This window comes from Schistocerca serialis, chromosome 5 (assembly GCF_023864345.2).
Source record: "Schistocerca serialis cubense isolate TAMUIC-IGC-003099 chromosome 5, iqSchSeri2.2, whole genome shotgun sequence".
Lineage (NCBI taxonomy): Eukaryota > Metazoa > Arthropoda > Insecta > Orthoptera > Acrididae > Schistocerca > Schistocerca serialis.
In genome coordinates, this window is record NC_064642.1 from 130,887,572 (window position 1) to 130,912,649 (window position 25,078).

The 25,078-nt window shown below is 42.8% G+C and overlaps 1 protein-coding gene across 3 annotated transcripts in view; it reads left to right on the forward strand.

The window, feature by feature from the left end:
• Positions 1-25,078, forward strand: part of LOC126481500 (cell growth regulator with RING finger domain protein 1-like) — a 391,341-nt gene that overhangs the window by 342,323 nt on the left and 23,940 nt on the right. For 2 of the 3 annotated variants that reach the window (XM_050105288.1, XM_050105289.1), the window contains exon 3: positions 19,754-19,801. The exons of the other annotated variant lie outside the window; for it this stretch is intronic. In XM_050105288.1, coding sequence (XP_049961245.1) covers positions 19,754-19,801 — 48 coding nt within the window. The remainder of the gene's footprint in view (positions 1-19,753; positions 19,802-25,078) is intronic. 3 annotated transcript variants of the gene reach the window in all.

Sequence of the window (25,078 nt, forward strand, 5' to 3'; positions counted from 1 at the left end):
CGATCTAGAAAAGCCACGGAAAACCTCATGACGTGCAACGGTGCTTTAGATAAATGCACCTTTCGCTGTAGATGAACTCACTTTCAAGACGTCTGAACGCTTCAAGCACTTAAGGAGCCCTTTTAGTAAAGCAATAAGAAATAGGTGCCACAGCGAACGCTTTTTTAGTTTTAACAAAATCTTAAGGAAAAGTTCAAACTTCGAAATCCGCTCTTATCAAACTAATAAACCGGCAACATTATACGAATGTGAAGCATTAATATTGAGACAGAAAAATGAAGGAAAACTTAATATTCGAAAAGAAAATATTAAATAAAACTTTTGGACCTGTATGTGATGAAAATATCATGAAATGAAATGGACCGTTATAAACGAAGGAAGAATTTTGGAAGCGGTACAAATACCGTATTATCGTCAAGTAATAAAAAAGGAAAGGTTGAATTGGGCAGGCTGTATTGGAAGAATGACGGAAAATGGACTGCCGAGAATAGCATTCTGCAGAACAGCCGGAAAGAGAGGGAGAAGACGACCCAGAATTAGATAGCGAGATAACATTTTTTATTTCGTCATTTTATGTCCTCTGATTGCTCATATTCGTGGTCCAATGGCAAAGTCTCTGCGTCCATGTCAGTTGCTATCCTCAGCGAAAGTGAAGAATAATTCAGGATTTGTTGAATGCAATGAACAGTATAACGAGTACAGAATGTAAACTGGGAGTAAATCGAAGAAAGACGGAAGTAATGAGAAGTAGGAGTAAAGAGAAAACGATATACTTAACACCCGAATTGGGGGATCTCTAAATTAAGGAATTTTCTACCTAGGCATAACCCATGATGGACGGAACAAGAAGGTTATGAACATAAAACTAGCACAGGCAAAAAGAGCATTCCTGGCCAAGAGAACTCTGTTGGCATCAAAGATACGGCTTTGAGGAAGAAATTTCTGAAGATGTACGTTTGGAGAAGAGCATCGTATGGTAGTGAAACATGGACTGTGGGAGAATCGAAGCATTTGAGATGTAGTACTACAGAAGACTGATGAAAATTAGGTGGCAAGAGGAAGGGAGAGAATGACAGGACATCTGCAAATAGCTTTGATGCCACAAGAGGGAACTGTAGACGGTAAAAACTGTAGAGGAAGACAGATCTGAATACATCCAGAAAATAGAGGACGTAGCCTGTAATTGCTCCTCGGAGATGAAAAGGTTGCCACAAGAGAGGAACTACTGGCGGGCTGCATCAAACCAGTCAAGACTCATGATTAAAATAAAATAAAAGCTTTTATTTCCTCCACCTGAAATCAGTGTTCGGTCAGGTTATTCAAGCATGGACGAATAGCAGCAACGAACATTGTGCTCTGTAGACGCAGAAACTGACCTTTCTTTAGGGTTTCTACTGACATTGATTTGTTTATATCAATTTTTGTATTGTCTATCGATTTCGTTGGTTGTATTGTGTCGGCTGTATGAAAATAAGGATAATGGCCGGCAGTGGAACAGAGACTGCAGAATGGCATTACGATTTTCAAAACGGGTGGGAAGCAAAGAAGCGCACGTACTTTGTGCAGGTATTGTTCAAGAGGTAGTTGCGACGAAGGACAAGCAAACAAAGCTGGCTTTATAATGATGCAGAAGTCGTGAAAGTGTCGCAGCGAAACACGTTTCCTCACTGCTAAGGTAAGTGATCGTGACTTCGTATGACGAAAAACTACGTACGTGTCAGCTGGACCTCGTGTCCTGTGGAAAATTACATCGTACTGTGCTGACATCCCGTTTAAGTAAACTAGATACCTATCGCTGTCAGTTGTGTTCCGGTCGTACTTGTTTAGCCGAGCAACAGGTTTTTCGGGATAGTGCCTGTTGCTCCTTTTGCAGCTTCTTGACCAAAAACTGTAGGCAGGGTTAGGTACACCACCCAGAGATCCCGTTTCTGGCACGAAGCCACAGCAAGTGTCACTGGTTGTCACGTGGTGGCAATGAGTGCTACATATGATCTCTGCTAGTCGGTGTCCCCCTCAGGTGTGTCTCGCACACACTACCAGTGTGTCATGGAAAAGTGCACTGACAAAAGGCGCTGTCCATATCTGCGTCTTACCCGCAATAACTCTGATTAATATGCAGTCAGAAACTGGTTCTGTGGCGCTGCTCCTTCCAGTATTCTGCTCACGCTTAGGACGGTTATCAGTCGAGCCTGGGACCCTAACGGTTGCTTCTGGGCTCTTATTACTCTCTTCTGTACTCTGACGACTTTGCGTCCGTTTTCTTGTGTACATAGCCTGATCGGGTTGAAAATGCGCCAGCACTTTCCGGTATAACGTTTCAGGCCAGTCAACGAGAGAAATTTCGCAAAAAAAGGTTGAATACGTACTCCACTTTTCACGATATGTGGAATATTTATAACAATTTTAATTCTGTCGTTAGTTTATCCAGTACTAGTTGCACTTTTTCTTAACAAGATGACTAGTTTCGATCTCCCAGGACCATTTCCAGGTCTAAAAATAAACTTACGGACATGAAACTCGACAGAGAGCAAAATAAACGTGCAACTGGGACTGAAAAATAAACGATAGAATAAAATTGTTTTAAATATCAATACAGTTGCCGTCCTCTCGCGACGAAAAGTGCCCCATTCAGTTAGATTAAAGTTACTGAAAATAACTCTATAGGTTAAGAAATAGTATCCACAAAAGCAACAAAATACTCCGTTGCTTTATATTACCTGCTGAAAACCTTATTTAGAAAGTACGTGGTGTGTGCACGTTACGCACGAAATGCTATTCCGAAAGAAAGACGTGCAATGTTGCCTGGGAACGCTATTTTTCTCCGCAAAAATTTATCCTCATATGGCAACCTAAATGTAACAACAGTGACTGCCTTGCTTTTAAAGTGTCAGTTGTTTGGGCCGATTGCTAGGTCATCTGCCTTGGGCGCTTCTGAGAGACCCTGGTACAAGTTTTCAGCCTTGTTATCATTGATTGCGGCACTGCATGGCCCGTGGTACTGAATGCTTGCCGAAACCGTTCACTAGTTAAGTACACAGACACCGCGTTGAATCGCAGCTGTACCACTGAATGCGCCCGTAGTCTCGACTGAACATGTTCGTTTTTTTTATCATGGTGAGCTTATGTGTGAAGTTCTTGATACTTTGATCTGACAAAGCGAGTTTGGTAAAGGGCTTTATAATTGCTCTGGGTGGTCAAAAGTCCTGGGAGGGCACTGGGTGTGACAACGGTCGTCACCTGCTGAAGTTTACGCTGTGTAACTGTCTCCATACAGTCCTAGCAGAAATGGCAACCTGACGATCTAGACTGAGATCGGCGGCCATGTGACTGCGAAGGTGACATAATGTCCGTTCGTCAGATACTTGTGGCCGTCCTGTGCGGCGGTTTACGCATGTGGAAACATTGTCTACTATACTGAAGGACCATCCTAGCTGTTGTTGCCCCCTGGAAACACAGTACTTGTGTAATCTAAAATGCGCTAGGACTCGTGTGTCTTGCAACTATCATCCCGCGTTCAAAGTCGGTTAAGTCGCGAGGTACAGCCATGTTCTCCTCTTAAGCCGCGACAATAGGCCGTCATGTAAGGTACATCTTCAACTGTGACAACCCTTCCCACAAATTTTGGCCACTAGGTAAACTATCCCAAATAAGTGTCGGCAGTTTCAAAGTGTCAGAATTAAAGTACGCACCTCACTGATCGTTGGGTAACAAAGGCTACGTGAGGGAAAGGACAGATAATAAACAGATGCCATTCCTATTTATGGTTGCTGAGTTTAAAGCCAAAATATCTATGATATATTGAAGCACTGCCGCGTCACATAATGAAACAGACATCCAGTTACACCGTGAATGAAACTGAGTAAACAAGTTATCGGTTACTTTGCTATTATACCTCAATTTTTAGAAGTAAATATTACATCACAATAAATTTCTTGCACTAAATACAGCCACAAGCTACCTCTTGTTCGTGGCATTTGTTCACGCTAGATGTCTAAACGGTTAGTCTGCAGCTGTGCACAACATTTTTGAAATTCTGTTTTCGATCTGCTTTATAAATCATTCAGCCAGACAGCACATGTGTGAGAGCCTTTAGATTCCAGAAAATATTTTGTGGTGGTACCGAAGACGCCTCCCTAAGTCTCCCTCTCCGCCAGGGGCTCATGTCTCTTGTGAGTACGTGCTTGGCCAACACGGGACCCCGGCCCTTGCAGCGCTACTTTCCTTTCCGTGCTGCAAGTCCATTCTTCTTCAATTTTTCCCCTCCGCCTTTCCATTGAATGGTCTTCTTGATGACGACGATGTTTGGATTTGGTTTATGACTTCGGACACTCGTTTTTTTCCCCTCTTTTTCAGGCACGCAACAAAACTTTTCATCCTTCACTACATGGTCCCCATTGTCGGATCTGACCTAGAATTTCTCTTCTAAATTTTACAGAAGTGCGGGGCGAGTCACCCAGTGCGACGTTCGTTCAACCTTATGTGCTTTTCTGTCCTTGCACCCTTCCTTTCTGACAAAAGTAATACTCTGAAACCTCAACACGGTTGCCCTCTTGTAAGTATCTGCACCACTGTCGCCTCTGACCAAGCAGGGATTACACTATTGGTACCTGAGCTGCCTCCCTGGTCGCTTCACGTATGATGCCGATAGCGTTATCCTCCAGAGGAACTGCATGATTGTGCTACGACGTCTGGTTTCCGCATCTTTCTCCAGGAAACTGGGTTCCCAGAACTGAGTATCCCTGCCCTCTGCGGCTATTAGGGCTATTTCAGGCATTGAGCTATGACAGAGTATTGGGTGGAGTTTGCACATACGTTCTGGACTCCAGCGACCATGTCACTCAGACTTTGGATGTTGTGCCTGTTCGTGAGAGGATATCTCTGGATTTTACCATCTGTAGTGAGTATTTCCCTCCCAATGGTGAAGTTTCTCAGAGCGCATTGTATGCACTGATTTCTCAGCTCCCTCCACCCACAATCCTTTGTGGGGCAGCCCTACGACCACTGTCCCTGGTAAAGTTATCGAAACTTTGCTCGCAGAGCTCGATCTTTGTCTCTGGAATACTGGCGCCCACAAACACTTCAAAATGACATATGGATTTTATTTGGCGATTGGTATTTCTGTTTGAAGAATGAAGGGTCCATTATGACTTGCATGACAATCGCCTTGGCATCTACCCCATTGGGCTGTCAAAATTGCTGAATGGATTACCTTTGCCTGTTGTCACCGTTAGCACTTCACCACGTGGAGGTATCGATGCAGCTGTACAGAGCACAAGCACAGCCACTCTATCAACAGCAGACTTAGCGATTCTCTGTTCCTCTGGATCGCCCCATCGGTAGATAGTACCTTGGTGGGCTTCAGAAATTGCCGTGGCCATTAGAGGTCACAGATGGGGTCTCTAACGCCATAAGCGACATCCATTTATGGAGCACTTAATTGCCTTTAAAGAGGTTCATGCCTGGGTCTGCCTCCTAATAACATGACAGAAACAGCGGTATGTTACCATTGGAGCATTTGTAGGTTTGCCCAAAGGTTTGCTGCCTCTTTGGACACCAGTCTTCCTGCAGGTGTATCTGGCGTCTCCCTGAATGGTATTGTATACATTGACCCAGATGCTGTCGCCAAACATTTTGCTCTGCATTATGCTCGAACCTAAGCGTCTGAGAATTATCAGCCAGTATTTCGTGTCCTCAAATAGCAGATGGAACGAATTCACTTAGCCTTCACTAACACGCCGCCTGGAGTCATATAATGTTCCGTTCAGTGAGTGAGAATTTCTGAGTACCCTAAACCTTTGCCCTGGCATGGCTTCAGCAGCAGACCTCATTCACAGCTAAATGCTCAAATATGTCGGTGGTTGCCAGCTAAATTCTCAAATATGTCAGTGGTTGCCACTATCATATCTTTGCCACTTTTAGCTGTATCTGGAGCAGTATGAGTTCCCACTTCAATGGCGAGAAAGCATGATTGTCATGGTACTGAAACGCCAATTAGTCTCTCTAATGTTCTCTTTAAGTTGCTTGAATGTATGGTGAGCAACTGGCCATGTTGATTCCTAGATTATTGGGGTTTTTGGCTCTGCCCCGTATTGTTTTTGCCAGACTGTTCCACTGCTGACAAATTGATCTGCTCCAAGTCTGCTATCCAGTCAGATTTTGACCACCATCGGCACCTTACTGTTGTCTTCTTAGATCTGCAAAAGGCTTACAGCACCACATGGTGTCATAACAACGTAATTGCCCTACATGAGTGGGGTCTCCAGGGCCTGCTCCAGATTTTTGTACAGAACTTCCTATCAGGCTGTACTTCCAGGTTCAAGTTGGTAGTTCCCACATTACCGCCCATATACAAGAGAACTGGGTCTGCAGGACTCTGTATTGAGTGTGCCCCTTTTTCTAGAGGCTGTCAATGGTGTAGCTGCAGCTGTGGATTCTACAATGTCCCCCTCCATGTATGCTAACGATTTTTTCTATTTACTGTTTCTGCTGAACTGTTGGTGTTGCTATACGTTGATTGCAGGATGCCATAGAAAAGGAACAGATCTGGGCTCTCACTCGTGGGCTTCAGGTTTTCAGCTGTGAAGGCATGCATCTTGCACTTCTGTCACATAATACTGTCCATCCACACCCAGAACTCTATCTCGACAGACAGTTGCTCAGTAGTCTTACTGATTTTTTTGACTGGTCTTCAATGTTGGCTAACGTGGCTTTCCCATCTTCGCCAACTTAAGCGAATGTGCTGGTCACGCCTTAAGTCTTTGCAGCTGGTGTGCAGAGAGCTCTACACTTTTGCAGCCTTAAGAAGCTCTGATCCTGCTCATTATGAGAGTCTGACATATGGCCAGGAATCGCCTTCAGCGTTGCAGATGCTGAACCCGATACACCATTGTTGGATCCAACTTCGGACACGTGTCTTTCGCACCAGCCTTGTGAACAGCCTATTTGTGGAGAACGGGTTCCCTACACTACAGAGAAGGTGCCAAAAAACAGCTGTTCAACTACTCTACACACACTCACTGCTGCCTTGTGCATCTGAACTATCGTGCCCCCTTTCGTAGTAGGAAGGTCCACCTCCCACAACAGAACTAGACATGATCACAGCTCACGTTCAGTGTTTCTGTTTGATATGCAAATTCCCCCACTGTCACTTCTTGTGAGGTAACAGTTGCAACGCCCCTGTGTTTGGTACCCCGTTAGATCTGTCTCAACATCTCATCTGGACTGAAAGACTGTTACCCCCAAGGTTTTTCACTGCTTGTTCCTGCCCAGCTTTGATTCATTTCAGGGTTCGGAAACAGTATACGTTGATAGCTAAGCAGTATACACTGATTGCTCTACAGCCAACAAACTGGTTTTGCCTAAAGACAAGCAAGGTGCAGTGAAGTACACTCCCTGCTGGGTTGAAGCGGTGTATTCACTGCAGAATTGGGATGGATGCGGTGTATTCACTGCAGAATTGATGACCAACACTAGAGTCCAAAGTCGCATTTGGTCTTGCGACAGTGAGACTTAGTTAATTGGCAGTGACTTCCTGAGTAGTTTTCATGCTATTTGCCAGTGCTACCCTCGACACCCACTGGTTGTGACTATCGAGGATCTCCTTTCTGCCCTCTCTCGAGCTGGATGGTCGGTTGCCTGTGTGTTGGTCCCAGGTAACGTTGAGATCCCAGGAACGAACTTGGTAATTGACTGGTCAAGTTGGCCATCAGGATGCCAATTTTGGAGACAGGTGCACTGGAACTGGACCTTTAGTTGGCTCTGTGCCACCAACTGTTAAAGGCATGGAACACAGATTGGTGTGACCTAGTGTCTCTGAATGAGCTGTGAGCAGTAAAGGGGATGACGACCGTGATTGTGGCAGTGTTCTCGTCATGCTTCTCGTAGCGAACCTACCGTTTGTTGGCTTTGCATTAGGTACATTGGCTGTCACATGATCACATCCTACGAAGTGAATATCTATCTCACTGTCTGTGTGGTGTCCATCTGATGGTGTCCCACATCGTATTGGACTATCCCAGTTGGCCTACCTTATAGCAACCTTTTGACTTGCTGACACACTGCCTCTGGTGCTACCAGACGACGCCAGAGCGGCTGATTTGGTCTTCATGTTGCCCATGAAGATGGTTACTACTCCTCTCTGTGAGGCGTGGCATATCGGCCGCTTCAAAGATTAGTGGGATGTGCCATCTCCTGCTTCGGCGCAAGATATCTAGCCTGGCTCCTACCCTTCGCACCTTTTTAATTTTTCTTATCCTTTTGCATATGTCTTTGGTTTACTGTCTCGTTATAGTTGTTCTCTTTTCTGAGATTTTATCAACTCTTCAACATTGCTAGTTTTCTTGTGGTAATGGAATGTGAGGGCACACGGGTCAGATGTAGAGTGGGAGTCTCTAATTGCATAACATGGGTGGGAGTCTCCGGCGGCTTTCTGGTCGGAGCAACTCGCCCACCTTTTGACCTCTTACTCCTCTCTCACTTCTACTCCCTTTTATCTCTTGGTTTTATTGATTCTCGGTTACAATAAGGTTCAACAGGATTTATCTTCTGTGTCCTATTTCTCTGAGGACTCTTCCCAGCTTGATACATACAGGATGGAGGGACTAATGACCTCATAGTTTGGTCCCTTGAACCCCATCAATCCAATCCAATATAAGTCTTTAAACAGATCCATCTGTTGCAAGGATTTTGAGCATTTTTTCCTCTGCATTATCTTCAGAGATACTTATTCTAGTCCTTGATTCTGGAAGAGTGACTTAAATGCCCTGTCTGCAGCGACATAATAGAGCTACAAATTTTCGAACGACTCAAGCAGTCATTAGCATAGACACCTGAAATCATTTTATACGCTTGTTCGGAGTTAGGACAAAGCAGCCGTAAAAGTCGAAATTTTCCAATGAGCAATATAACACTGTAGAGTCGTTCTGCAGGCTCTCCTTCATGGTGGGATTCGTGGAATGTGACCGATGAATGAATGAATGAATCAATCAATGGCACTGCGAAATTATATACGGCCACTTTCGTATATTCAAAATTTTAACGCCACAATTCGCCAGAAGATAGTTTAAAAAGTTTTTAAAAAATCCTATTAGAATTTGGATACACTATGTATGTACGTGTGAAATATACAGTGTGATTTTCTTAAAGCAAGAATATTTTTATCATCAAGAATATATTTCTTTTTCTACATAATATGTCAAAGCACGGACGGATAATAAATTTGTTTCTGACGGAATGGCGCCAAAATAACGACAAGCTCACTTCCATCTTCGTAATGCGTGCAGCGACCGCCTGCGAGAAACGCATCAAAATTAAGTCAGCACGATTCCGGAATGAGCCTGCAGCTATAGAGGTCACTGCTACTGCTATTATGTCAGTCTGCGCATTAATCAGAAGGCATCATACATCTAATTTAAATTGCACTTGTGTGTCTTGCATCATATCACTTACCACTCTGTCCATGAATAAGCTAGTACTCACGTACGAAGAGATTCTCACGCTTGTGAAGTAACGTTGGAAATAGACCAACGAGCAACTGACAGCCAGCATGTCAGAGAATTGAAATCCTGTCGTATCGACGTAGAGGGCAGTTCGACTTGGCATGTAACCTGATGATGTCCTCAGACCTTGCACTTAGCATTACGATGACAGCCGCACACACTTTGGGCAAGACGAGAACTTAAAAGGGATGATCAAGAATGAAAACACAAAGGTGTAGTGAACTGTGAAAAAAGAAGCAAAATAGAAACGGTGAACGATACAAGCTCAAGATATGCAACATCGAGCGAAGTAAAAGAACCACGGCGCCGTGGTTGTGTCTATACGGTGTTGGACAGCAAAGCGGGAGATGCGTGTTCAAACCTCCACCATGCCCATATATATATATATATATATATATATATATATATATATATATATTTCCTCACAAAATTATGAACGTCCCGTCCAGTAATTGACGTGTCTGTTGTCCTTCTGTGTTAAGGCAAATGTGATACTATACACCGGTTATAGTATGTCATGTAGTAAGAATATGTTACTGTCACAGGTAAATGTGATGAATAGTGAGAGCAGGTGAAATGCCACATAGACTTCTCACAGAAACGAAACAACAAATAAACGGGTGTGAAGTATATCACAAAAAGGGTATTCAAGAGTCAGAACTTGTGGTACTGGAGGAGAATAAATAGGAGATACGTACGTCTGTAGGTTCCTTTCTTCCACCTCGCTGTTGCAAACGGATTTTACACCACTACACAGACACAAATTTGAATACAGCGAACAGTCACATCAATGACCAGACGGACAGTTCATAACTTTGTGGGAAAGAAAATGGGGGCACGAGGGAGATTTGGATACGGATGTTCCCCTTCGCAATCCAACACCGTGGTCCAATAACCACGACGCCGTAGCTGCTCTAGTTCGCTCCATGTTGCACATCTTGAGCCTGGACCGTTCACTGCTTCTGTTTTGCTTCGTTTTTCACAGGTAAGTACAGCTTCTTTCTGTTTTCATGCTTGCTCTGTATTCAGTTTTTGACGGACTGTCCACTGGGCCATCTTACCACTAAATCTGCGGGAGTGGGTGGATGGGAAGGGGGGGGGGGGGGTGCGATGGGGAGTCTCCCTTATCACCTTCCATCGCAGCCAGCCCATTGGGCCAACACGCATGGCGTAATTCATAAATGAAGTCCTGCAGCCGGCTGTGGTGGCCGAGCGGTTCTAGGCGCTACAGTCTGGAACCGCGCGACCTCTACGGTCGTAGGTTCGAATCCTGCCTCGGGCTTGGATGTGTGTGATGTCCTTAGGTTAGTTAGGTTCAAGTAGTTCTAAGTTCTAGGGGACTGATGACCTCAGAAGTTAAGTCCCATAGTGCTCAGAGCCATTTTTTGAAGTCCTGCAGCGCTACGCTATTCAAGAGCCACTTCGTACATGACACGGCGCGTGCAACTGGATGCAATTAAAACGTCCATATCATTGGCGATCTCTTTTCAGTAGTTATATGGGCGCAAAACCTAGGACATATCCAAGGAAGTCCCATAAAAAATCACTTGGTTCTGAATTGTCTTCTCGACGGCGTCGCAATACCACATCAGGAAACGATGATAAACTTACATGTAGCTTTGGCTGAGCTCCCGAGCTGGACAGTGACCCTAACCTTCCCACGATAAATAAATCAACGAATAAAAATAAAAGCTGCCACCACGGTCAAGGGGCTTGGTCATTCAAGTGTGTATGGGAGGAGTCAATGTTGCTCAACAGCAGTTGGACCTTGGACAGACGGCACGCAATACGGTACTTGGTAAGTCAATACTATACTATTCGTGATCAGTCATACCATAGATAAAATTCGGGTCAAATCGAATGAGGAAAGACTGAACTGACGAATCAAGGTACATTCCGGTACTGTTGCTTCTTGTGAATGTATTTTAGCTTCTGCGTTACAAAAATTAAGTTGCCATTTCCAGTAACTTAAAATGAAATTCGCTGAATGTCAGCAGGTTTAGCTTTATCAGTACGGGTCGGGTTACTAAAACATGGAGTTACACAGTGGCCACCGTCTTTATTGCTAGGTCATCGATTTCACTTTTCCTGTAGGACTTCAGTTGAAAATAGTTTAATTTTCAGAGGATCTTTAGTTCGTTATGCGCTGCGCGAACTAAACCACCGTTTGTTTGAAGAAACCACATGAGTCAGAAATTGGCTCCGTGAGTGTTATGAGTAGTTGTAACAATTACACGCTTTCCGCCGTCCGTCGTAGATAGGAACTATATTTGTAAATTTTTTGAGAGTGTGTCAGAGTAATAATGCAGCGATTAACTCTGGCCTGAGAGAATGTTCGCCACAAATAAGCATGCAGATAAGATAGAATGCACATCTCTGGCTGCTTTCTTACGTAAGAATGATTATTAATCATGTGACTAATTATCAGACTTGAACTGTCTGTCTTGGTTGACAGCCTGTAGACAGCGAGCGTGTAACGAGAGTTACGTTCCAGCATTAGGAAAAGAACACTCCATTCTGGTACACGGCCGATAATTCAGTGTTAAGTGAGGAGGGGATTTTACAGAGTTCGGCAGCGGGCAGAGGGAGTGCTGCATTCTGCTGGGCACGCGACCTTCAGCGGCAGGTGTGGCTGCTGCATACAGAGAAGGGTGGCACGAATCCGCGTGTGTCAGTCGCTGCGAGGCAGCTCTGATCAGGATACTTCATACCAGGCCGTTGGGTTTATAGGCCACCCGTTTGTGTGGCAGTGGGCGTAAAGACGAGGGAAACATCAAATTCTGGGTGCAGTCCACTAGAAACTCGCGTCGCTGCTTTACTGAGTTTCAATCATTTACAAGTGTACGTAACTGAGAATTCAGAGACATAGTCGAATTTGTTATTGACTGCCATGGACTGGACTGCCTTTTGCCACTAAACTAGCTTCTTTGCGATCATAATTTTGTGGATTCGGACTTATTCGCTATACTTACCTCTATTCCGACGTTTCTGGGTTTACTAAGCATAGGTAAATGTTTTGGCATCACTTAAATTCAGCAACTATAATCGCACTGTGGAAACCGGGGTTGCCAATATTTCAAGGTTTGGAGACCATGATTGTGTAAATTTCAGTGGCGAATCACTGTTGTATTTTTCTATCTTTGCGAAGTTCCGAAAATTTTTAATGCAAATAACGCAACAGTGTAATGTAGAATTAAACATCGATATCCTTAGGTGGATAGTTGGCCAGAGTTGTCTCACTGTGCAGCTTCATCTGTGCGTTATTCGGACAAAACATTCTTATTGTCAGAAGTAAGCAAATTCCAGGAAGAGCTAGATGATGCACTATTGTCGATGGCTATGATCTTAAGAGGATACGTACATAGCATTCAGAATTTCAGCATCTGCGTTCACAGACAGATCCGAGAAGGTCAGTGTATGTATTTCTCACAGATCGCATCCCTTGAAGTCCATATTAACCTACGAAACCATTGTTGAATATAAACTGATGTAGTTGCTTCATACGAGCGTACAGAGAACACAGGACGCACCTAAGGCGTCACTGAAGCAACTGTTGCAATTTTGAAACTGAAAGATATTATTCTTTTATTTATTTAGATAACTAGCGTCGGCAGGGGAACATGAATTTTACTACGTTGTCTGCCATAACTTGGCGAAAGCGCGCCTCGGTATATTTGTTCTGGATATGTTTGTGGTGGCCTGTCTTAGCTGCCTCGACGTGTATAAACTTTTACTCCATAATCAGTGTCGGCTTAAAATAGCAGTTTTAAAAAACCGGCAAAATATTCATTCAATCAAGAAAGGTGCTCGTGAATATTACCACAGTGGTGGTATCGAAATGTCGATATAGATAGCCGGCCGATGTGGCCGACCGGTTCTACGCGCTACAGTTTGGAATCGCGCGACCGCTACGGTCGCAGGTTCGAATCCTGCCTCGGGCATGGATGTGTGTGATGTCCTTAGGTTAGTTAGGTTTAAGTAGTTCTAAGTTCTAGGGGACTGATGACCTCAGATGTTAAGTCCCACAATGCTCAGAGCCATTTGTCGGTATAGATATTTAAAGAATGAAGAAGCTTTAGCAACTCAGAATATTTTCTTCAGAAGAAAATGGTCGTGTGTTGGGCAATCGAGAAAATGTCACACATGTGTGAGTATAATCTTAATTGTACGAAACTTTATCAGTACAATTTAGAAATTACCTGCGGTAATATAACTTAGTTGAATAAATTTCTCCATAATAATAATATAATTATTTGAACGATATAAAACCCGAAAGACACTAAATTTTCGTGAAACTAGAAACAATTAAGAGCAACGGATGCAAGATTTACGAAGTTACACAAAGTATAACATTTTGTGTTCACTGAAAGAAGAAATTAACCTAGGCATTTTGTCGCCTGTGTCTCGTATACAGAAGTGTACTCGCGTAAGCATTTATTAGTCTTATAAAATGTCTTCCAGGTGAGGCAGGCCAGTATCTCTTCGAATTTCACATTAACTGATATGCATGCAAGAGGAATTAATGTTTGTAGACTATGTGGAACATGCAATCTGAATTTGAAGAGTAAGCTTTTATGTAACACACAGTCTTTCATGTTTGCATCTCCTGCTTAAACATTCAGAAGTTGGGGGTAAACAAACCCTTAAGGAATCACCTAACTCTTCTTTGAATCTCCTCTGTTTCTTAGTGCTGGTGGTAGGAATCGGATATCGTCGATAAAGGCTAGGCAAACTGTCGGACAAGAGAGTTGTAATCGATCTTCTTGTGAATTTATATTGTCGTTTAACCTTGAAATCCTCGGGATGATAACACTAGATACTGGAGAGTTGCGAGAGATTCCACTGGCTGGTCGTAGATCATTTAACCAAATTACATACATGAATTTTTTTTCAGACATCTGTGCAGTGAAATTTCGTTATGTTGAGGATGAACACCCAATCTTGCCGCCAGTTGTTGATAATCATCTTGAATTTCTCAACAGCTTTCTCTTAACTGTTTTTGTTCAATATAGGAATGGCTCAGAACGAAATTAGATGATTTTTGTAAGACATGCATTTTATGAAGAATAATAGCATTGAGAGCTGCATCAAACCAGTCTCAGGACTGAAAACCACAACAACAATTTCAGTTAAAATTGTGTGCAAGGAGAAAATTTCTCAGGTTACACTGACCGAAAGTGCACTAAATCATAGCTTCTCCCCTTAGGTTTTTTTCCAGTGAATAGATTATATTCCCGAAGGACAGTCCTGGAAAGTAAGCGGAATAACCATTAATAGCTCCCATAACGTCTTCATTGGAATCAAAATTTTCCCATTCTGTGCTTCAAAATTCTTAGATATCCACAGCCATCTGCAACGTCCAGAAGCTTTGCCTTTGAAAGTTACCGGCTTTTCGTATATGTTTTCCACTCACTTGGACTAGAAAACTAGCAGTATTCGCATTACCGGAAAGGGCCAATCAGTAAGAAAGACAATTTCAATTTTTAGAAAACAAGGACCACAATTACGGGAGATAAAATTGACTTGTGGTGTCTTCTCATCCACATTAGTAAATCGGCAACCCCAGTTCGGTTATTTTCAGAACAGTCCAAACGTAGCTGGGAAATTATTTTACGCCTTTGTCCAGAACTCAACAAATGCCTCAAGCATCAGGGAAGAAGTTGAAAACGATACTTCACGTTTACTATCCTAAAGAAAATGGAGCCACAGTTGAAATCGACCCTCCATTTCCAAGTTATTTGGAAGTAGAGAAATGTCCTTCAGTCTTGACCAACTTCGGGTGAGTCTGTCGGGACGGTACATTGGACACAACAAAGTCTTATGACAGCGTGGCATTCTAGATATTCGTATTATTTTTTGTTCAAATGCTTTGTATTGAAATGCCATCCAAAAACTGTTAAGCACATAAAGATTCCACTTAATACGTTATTGCGCAACGTGTGCCAGTCTAATATTTACTAAATTTTTCATATCAGATCCACCTGTGTGAAATGCCGAGAAAGATTCGGTTGGGCCTAATAAACGGGAGAGAGGCATCAAAAGTAAAAGTAATTTTGTGTTATGCAGCAGTCTGTATACGGCAAAACGATGTACACAGAACGTAGCGAACTTGAGTCTGACATTACGGCGCTGGCGGGGCAGGTGGTGCGGACAAGCGGCAGGTGATGAAACTAGGGGCAGGCCTGCCGCCCACGCAGCCGCCGCGCTGGTGACACACACTGCGCAGCCGGGTCACGCGACGTCGCGGCACCTGTCGAAGACACTCCACTCACGGCCAGTACGGGCGGGCTTCAAAAGTCTATCAACAGATTTCAGTTTCCCGTAAGTTTCCTAAATCGGCAGAGCCGAGTATTGGGAGGGTAACTATCATTGAAAACACTCCATTTTTCTTGGGATTAAATTAGTCGCTGGAACAAGGTCGCAGTTCGAACTATGAACCTTTGCCTTTCTATGGCAAATGCTGTAACGGCAGAGCTACCCAGGTACGACTCATGACTCGCCTTTACAGCTGTACTTCCTACTCTCCAAACATGGTTAATCCCGGTCCAGCACACAATTTTAATCTGCCAGTAAGTTTCAAATCTGGAAATACTCCGCTGTAAAGTGAAAATTATTTCTGGGAGTGCTAATATCGGTTATAAATAGACTTGAAACGTTAATTTGAAGAGGTTGTGTAAGACGCTCTTCACTGGAGTAAACAGAGTTGCCCTACAGTAAGTGCTAACAGACGACGGCGTAATTTTGAGTTATTGCTGTTATGTGGTTGGTTAAATCTGTAAATCATAAACCACAATGGTCTTATTTTCAGCTTTTTCTACGAAGTGTTACACTATTTTTAAATCTGTCATATGAGTAAAAAACTTAAAGTCCTAAGAAAATTGTTTACGTGTAACATTGGCCCTCCTAAGGTGGATTAGCACTGTCTTCATCAAAAAGTACCTGGAAAAGTATTGAAAGCAAATATGTGACACCTACTCTCTTACATAAAGAGTATTACACCAAAGACGCGAAACATAAGAAAAAAACGGATCGTTCAACAATATTCGTAAACTAACAATGTCACTTGTTCTCAAATGATTGAATTAATATAAGTGTTTCCGACCTTTCGTGTTTTCTTTGGCATTATAAAGCAAAATACTAGATATTAAAACTTTACACGTGAATGAACTAAAATTCAATGTGTCTAAAGCACTCTGAAAGAAACTATTTCAGTTTTTGTTAAGTATAGTCACAACACTAATTAAGCATATCGTCCATCATATACTCTTACTAACTCTAAGGCGGAAGAAGATCGTGGAGAATTTACTGAAACTAATCTACAAGGGATCCAACTGCAGGGCATGAATATGATAAGACATGCGTACGCAGATGATTACCATTAATAAGTAATTTTAGAAAGAAATTAATCAGAATGATGCAAAAAAAGGGGTTACGTGTTAATGAAGAATATCTGGGCATAAGTAAAAAATTTGAAGTGATACACCATTCGCTGTAGATGAAGTCACTTTGACATACGAACGCTTCAGGTACTTAAGGAGTCCTTTTAAACACCAGATATTAAAACAGCTAAAGAAATATCTGCCACAGCGAACAAAACTTTTTAGTTTTAGCAAAATTTTAAGGAAAAGAGCACTTGTATTTACAAATAAAAATGAAGAAAAACTATTAATATTTAAAAGTAAAATATCAATCACAATGTTTGGACTTGGGTACGATGAAAATATCATGAAATGGAAGGTTAGAGACGAAGGAAAAATCGAGCTGTACAAACGCTGTAATATCGTCGAAGTGCTAAAGATGGTTCAACTGGGCAGGCCGTATAGGAAGATAGCCTGACGGAAGATAGCCTGACGGAAGATAGCCTGACGGAAGATAGCCTGACGGAAGATAGCCTGACGGAAGATAGCCTGACGGAAGATAGCCTGACGGAAGATAGCCTGACGGAAGATAGCCTGACGGAAGATAGCCTGACGGAAGATAGCCTGACGGAAGATAGCCTGGCTACAATATCATTCTGCAGAACATTAGCTGGAAAGAAAGAAAGAAGGGGGAAGACAGCGAATCAGATGGCGAAATAACATCCGCCAGGACACAGCTAGAATGAACACCAAATGGACAAAAAGGGCACTCGACAGAAAGAAGTGAAAATTTGTGGTAAGGTCTTATGGGACCAAACTGCAGAGGTCATCGGTCCCTAAGTCTACGCACTAGTTAACCTACCTAACTTACACTATGGACAAAACACACACACACACACACACACACACACACACACACACACACACACACAAGCTCGAGGGAGGTCTTGAACGAAGTGGTAGAGGGTCGTACAAGAGTCGTATGGTCGATAAGGTCCTTGGCACTTGTAAAGGAAAACATAGCTCTAAGGCCACTCCATGAAAACTGAAAAAAATATGCATTTACATGGTAAATGTTTGAAAACTATTTTCCTCTAAAAGTTACTCAAATTAAACCATTTAAAACCATAGATTACGCAAGGAATAAAGATTTCTTGTAAGACAAAAAGGAAAATGTATTTGTCGACCAATAATAGCTCCAATGCTGACGATATAGCTAAGTACAAGGAATACTGTAAAATATTAAAAAAGGTCATTCAGACATCTAAACAAATGCACTACGAGAAGAAGATAGCAATGTCAGGGAACAAAATAAAAACAATATGGGATACAGTGAAAGAAGAGACTGGTAGAACCAGAAAGGAACAGGAGCAAATTGCACTAAGGGTAGATGACACATTAGTAACCGATGGGCATAATGTGGCAAATCTAGTTAACAAGTTACTGATAGAATGGGATTGTCAGGATCAGTAAATAATGCCCTTGAATATCTGAAACTAGCCTTTACAAACAGCTTCAGGTACATGAATATGTCACTCACTTCACCAAAAGAAATAACTTCCATAATAAAGTCTTTAAAAACAAACCATTCTAGTGGTTGCAATGAAATATCAACAAAGTTAATTAAGGCGTGTTCTTGTGAAAAAAATGGCTCTGAGCACTATGGGACTCAACTGCTGAGGTCATTAGTCCCCTAGAACTTAGAACTAGTTAAACCTAACTAACCTAAGGACATCACAAACATCCATGCCCGAGGCAGGATTCGAACCTGCGACCGTAGCGGTCTTGCGGTTCCAGACTGCAGCGCCTTTAACCGCACGGCCACTTCGGCCGGCTGTTCTTGAGAGTTTAGTGCAATTCTAAGTTACTTGTGTAACCAGTCAATTACAACTGGGACGTTTCCTGATTGACTAAAATATGCAGATGTTAAGCCTCTATTCAAGAAATGGGATAAAGAGATACCATCGAACTACAGGCCTATTTCAATTTTGCCAGCATTCTCAAGAATTTTTGAAAAAGTAATGTACAGGCAGCTTCTTAACCATCTGACCGCAAATAACATATTATCAAGAACACAGTTTGGATTTCTGAAAGGTTCTGATATCGAGAAGGCTATTTACACCGACGGTGAAAATGTACTTAATTCATTAAATAACAAGTTACAAGCAGCAGGTATTTTCTGTGATTTGTCAAGGCATTCGATTGTGTGAACCACAACATCCTTTCAAATAAATTAGAATTCTATGGTGTCACAGGCAGTGCTGCAAAATGGTTCAAGTCATAACACGTAACAGGAAACAAAGGGTGTCAGTGCAAGGGACTAGTGAATTAAGTCATCAGTCATCATCAGAATGGGAAGAAATTACATGTGGTGTCCCACAAGGATCCATCTTAGGACCATTGCTTTTTCTTGTGTACATTAATGACATCTCATCAGTTACACTGCCAGAAGAAGAGCTGTGTTTACCGGAAAAGGCCGCAAGTGAGAGCAGCCGCTGGCCTTATTGCATGTACAGCACCTTACTTACAATAACAAAACTAATGACTTGCGAACCCAGTTGCTAGTGAATGAATTTGTGTGTTCTGAATCAGTTGTCAGAAACAAAGTTTTTCTAAAGCGGTTTCTGCAGCATGTTAACCAACTAAATTTAGGTATAATTCTTATAAAAATATGGCTGTCTTTAGATCTAAAATTTGTAGAGTATGATAGCTATCATACTCTACAAATTTTAGACCTGAAGATGAACTAATTTGCCCGAAAATGGTCATACCAATAAACTGTAATCTTCGTTAATGAAGCAGTTAATAGAGCATTGCCACACTTTGCATGCTAATTTATAATGTTTGATTATAAGGAAGCATCCTGTTCTGTCAATGAAACGCTTTCTTTTGTTCCAGGTATGAGCTTCACGAGTTCTGGCATCCAAACTGCAATAAATCTGCTAGGTTAGTAAGTACTACTTATAAAGCACAATCAAACGGTCAAGAGATAATACTAAGTTTAATATATCAACTTTGGATCTCCGAGTTTAATTCTGAAGGAAAATAGTGTGACTAAAACTAAATCAAGAGTAAAACAATTTACTTTTCTTTTTACTACTATTATGTCCACAACTTTGCTTCTGTGGTTCTTTCTCGAAGTTCGAGGCATCAGTGTAAAAAAAAATTACAAAAATTTACGATTCAGAATATTTGCCATCGCTGGCCACTACTTTCTCCCATATTTCGGGCGGCATTCAAATCCTGTGGCGGGAGAACTGGACGTCTTTTGAAGAGATCCATGGATCGATTGAATTTTACTTTTACTCTTATGAACGGAGGCGCTGGTCAGCCAGGCCGGATGTTACTGTTGGAAAAAGGTGCTAGTCAGAGGGGGCAATGTGGGAAGACTGGTTTTGCGACACAGGGTCGAGCACTGTCATGCTGAAACGTCACCTTTTCATGTCTATCGCTGTGTTTGGGCAATTTGTCTTCCAGTGCTCCGCTCACATGATCCACCTACTTTCGACAACTATCTCCTGTGATTGTTTCCATCGATTTCAACAGCTTAGAAAACCTTCTCTCTTCGAGATCAAAAGCACCGTCCTTGAAGCGTTGAAACAATTCTGGAGAGTAACTGTATGATGCAATCACAAATCGTCTGATATTTTGACGGCGTTGTATTAAATGCTTAAGCTTATTGTATGACGATCTACCACCTGCACCACCACGTGCTGCTACTTCCATCTACTGCAAAATGGCGAAAGCTAAGTTGTAAACCTAATGTTAATACTACTGGTCATCATCGATTTTCTGGCAATCGACTGGACTAGAACTCAGTCTGTGTTACGACCACTTAAATATGCTATCTACAGTGCATGTCCCGCGGAGAATTCGTACCTCATAAAATGTGTTACGTGATGTACACTGGCGAAGTAACCGATTAACACTGTAGACAAAAGGCGTACATGTACGTATCAAAGGAACCTTCCAGGCATTCATTCCAGCCAACAGCGAAACCACATGACTGCTAAATCTGCATGGTCAGACGGGGATTTTAACTGCTGTCCTCTCGAATGAGAATAGAGTTCTTTAAACCACTGCGTCACCTCGCTCGGTGTCCGTCTTCGGGGAACGGACGTTTCACAACATGGCATTTCGGTCGGTTCGCACAGGGGCACTTGTAGGACAGTGATATGTGAATGGAACCAGTAGTTGGCAGATCTTACTCCATACTGACCTCGCATCAGACCACACATTGTTACTTCACCACACTGTATTTAATGCCTTTTACTTATTTATGTGGCCTTAAGTGCTTCCACATCGAACAGCCATCATTGTAAGCATCGGGACGTTTTAAGGGATTTACGTGTTATATAATAATTCAATGCAAGCTGCTATGTAGGAATTAAAGAAACAACCTAATCAAAGTCCCATTGTCGAAAGCGTCATCATACACTAGTTTTGATGTGAACGTATACACTGAAGCAATAACACAAATATTACCCACACCATCTTCTTTCGTAACAGTGCTGAATGCTGTAGAAGTCAGCCCTGAATGTCGTATTCGCCGTGAGAATGAGCAAGTAAGCAGTCATCCTCTGCAGGTAGCGTACTCACATGGGCCTGTGCCATTCAGCAGCTCTGAGGCCGTGTATCATTACCCTTGCGTCACTTTATTCCATTTACACTACTACCAATCAAACAATTCTTCAGTAATATTTGTTTTTGTTTACCTCAGACATACAGTATATCCTGTCTAGTATATACGATATATTCCCGCTTGAAACTCGAACAAAATTTCATTGCCGCTTGTGGAAAGATGCACTGCTACAGGCAACGCAAGGTGCTAGACATCTTGTCAGCATGGCTACAACGAACGTTGGAGGTTCATGTACTGTGTTGAATCCACGCTAGAGCCCAAACACAGTTTGTGGACCTGCCTGTGTCAGTGGACTGGCATGTTTCGCTACGGACTGGACTAGTCACACGTATGCCATAGTGACGCCTTCCTCTTTCCTTAAGTTTCTCTCTTCGTACGGAGTCCGCTGTTTATTGTGATTCAGCAAGTTAATTGTATTTAACTTTGTGGCCGGAAGCTCTTCATGTCACCACAATCTTCAGTTAACCTAATGTTGTGGACGGAAGTTGAAAGCGCCATCTGTCTGTGAATCGTGTAAACTTTGTTTTGTATGTTACCGTATCCTCGTCTCACTAGTTAGAGCGCTGCGCTTTACGCTATACGAGTATGTTGTCATTACATACGAGTAGATTGCCATTGCATCGCCTTCCAGTCCAGAAACCTCGCATTTTTCATCTACACTGAGCACGAGAAGGCCGTTGATGGCATGTTAAGTGACAGAATGTAATATTTTTGGAACAGTTCCACTTCAAACCGTCCTAGAATGACAACTGCTTCGAGTTTCAAGCAACTGGGAGTCACATCAGGTGGCTGCAGTTCGGCTACCTCCATTGTTGAGCAACATTACGAACAAACGCCAGATGTTATGGTCTTGAATACGGAATGTGATCTCGACTCCCATGTATTAAGGACTACCTGAGCAGCAGGTTCTCCCGCCGAATGCTGTGGCCGGAATAATGAAGATTCCTTATTCTCTGACACCCGCCTTGACCATTCTCCCTTAATTCTCCCTTAATTCTGCGTTGACTGCTTTTAGATGCGCTGGTCTTTTTTCTGCCGCATCCTATTTTATTTTTTAGAAGTAGCATTCCGATGAAGGCAAGACCTTAAGGACTTCTTACCCTGGATATTAGCTGCTGACGAAAGAACTGGTTTTTCTGCTTCCTGCGAGAGAATGGGTTCTGTTCCTATCTTCAACACTCACCTACCGAACTCGTTTTCTCTCACCTTATTTTACTATTGGCCACCCTATTGGTATTAAGGTTTACGCCTTCTCACTTTTACCATGACGAATATCCCAGCTATAAGCCACTGTTCATTCCGTTACTGTCGTAGCTTTCATTGGGGTAGGGCGGTAGATGTGGGTCAGGTTTCATTCGCCGTAACTGAACCGTGATGGAGCTCTAATCTGCTCTCTAACCAGCATACCGGTTCGCTCCTTATACTTGTGCCTCTTTTTTAATAATTTATCATCTCTGGCATAAAAAAATTTAGTTTCAATGCCTCGATTATCCAGTCCTACATACCGTAACAATTGGTCAGATTTTCTGATACTTAATTCGCCAAGTAAGTTATTACGTACAGCTTTGTGAAGGGGATGGAAGTGCTGCGATGTTGTCACACGGCCCTCTCTAACACTGTATCCCACAATGAAGCAAGACACATCGAAAAAACTTATTTATTGATAATCACCATGCCACTATCCGTTTTTATAACATTATAGCATCAGGGATATCACACTAAACGGAGTATATGCAACAATCTGTGGAACGGCAGACGTCGGATAGATAATGGTAGAATTGTTGCTGTGTTATAATGTTGGGCCACGATGAGACAAAGCTCTACGAGCCAGCATTCTCTGTTTCGGATATGACCCCGCCCCCTCCCTCCCCCACAAATAAGAAATGAACATGATTTACAGGCAGAGTCAGCGATAAAAATTACGCTTTACATCAGCAAATATGCGATTCAGATTGTGGTTGACAACAATTTTTGGTCAAAACTGGATCAGATTGTTGTATCTTTCAATGTTTAAAGTTCTAAAAAGTCCAACTATATTCTTTCCATCGTACCATAAGTTTACACGAAGGAATAGAAGCTCCTGTAAACCGTAATAGGTTGTCTTATCCGTGGCTACATTAAGAAGACAAGAGTGACAGCGTTCTCTGCTGTGACCTCATTAGGTCTATCCACAAGTGACCAACAGAAGACCACAGGAAGAATCTGCTTTCCTTAAAGATGCTTTCTGTTTATAGAAAAAAAGCTACAGAAAAGTTCAAATTAAAAGTCAAGATCCTTTTTCATCGAGAGCCTGTCAAAATTATTCAGCAGCATGAAAACAGTACACGTGTGGTCGGCCTGCGCACGCGACATCCGCTGACCATCGGGAGAAATATACAACCGCTTTGCTACTAATTATCAGCTTACTCAGGTTCTTGGACAGAACAGGAAACGAAATGATGGCCATAGAAACATCATGATGTACGTATGTATTAAACTGGGGACCTAGAAACGACAGAGAGGCTTCGTCCCGCCTTAGCCCTCAGTGGTTCACAACAGGACTCAGCAGTCCACCCACCCACCCCACCGCCGCCCCCACACCGAACCCAGGGTTATTGTGCGGTTCGGCCCCCAGTGGACCCCCCCGCCCGGGAACGTCTCATACCAGACAAGTGCAACACCAATGTTTGTGTGGTAGAATAATTACAGTGTACGTGTATGTGGAAACGGTGTTTGTGCAGCAATCGCCAACGCAGTGTAACTGAGGCAGAATAAGGCGAACGAGCCCGCATTCACCGCGTTAGATGGAAAACCGCCTTAAAAACCATCCACAGGCTGGTCAGCACACCGGACCTCGAGACTAATCCGCCGGGCGGTGCCGGGGACCGGCACGCCTTCCCTCTAGGGAAGCAGCGCGTTAGACTGGGCCGCTTTCGGGCGGCCTCAAACATCATGATACTTTTCTGTAAAGGAAGAACGTTGCATCAGATATGAACATCTGGCAGAAGTGCCGCGACGCTTGATAGGCGCCAACGGTACATAACGAAATACTGGAAATTATGGGTTACATGACACACAGTGCGGTAAATACAAAGTTCTCTGTTTTACAGAATTACGGCAGGTTCAAAGACAGACGTCGCTGGCAAGGAGCAGTTCACTCTTTGTGTACATTACAGCGACCCTAGGAAGATCGAAGTAAAAAACAAAAAAAATCAGGGTTTACACAGTCCGCTTCAGGGCACAAACGTTGGCAACTACCATTCTTGACATCCTTCTAAGACTGTCACTAGCAAATGGCTCTAAGCACTATGGGACTTAACATCTGAGGTCATCAGTCCCCTAACTCCCACTAGCAATGGAGTTTCTATGCGCCCATTGCTGCAATAGTGCAGCTGATGCGTCATGGCAAAACAACGGTGTGAACGAAATCCTTCTCACAGACCGGTCAAAGAGCTGTTATATCAACTGCAGTTACTATTGTTTGTATCTTGCACAACAGGAGGTTTCAAAAAGCTGTGGTGCATTGTACATTGCCTTAGTGACAGTGAAATAAGTCTCACATATAATTCTTGAATCCACAAAAACGAAAAAACGTGTAGGCA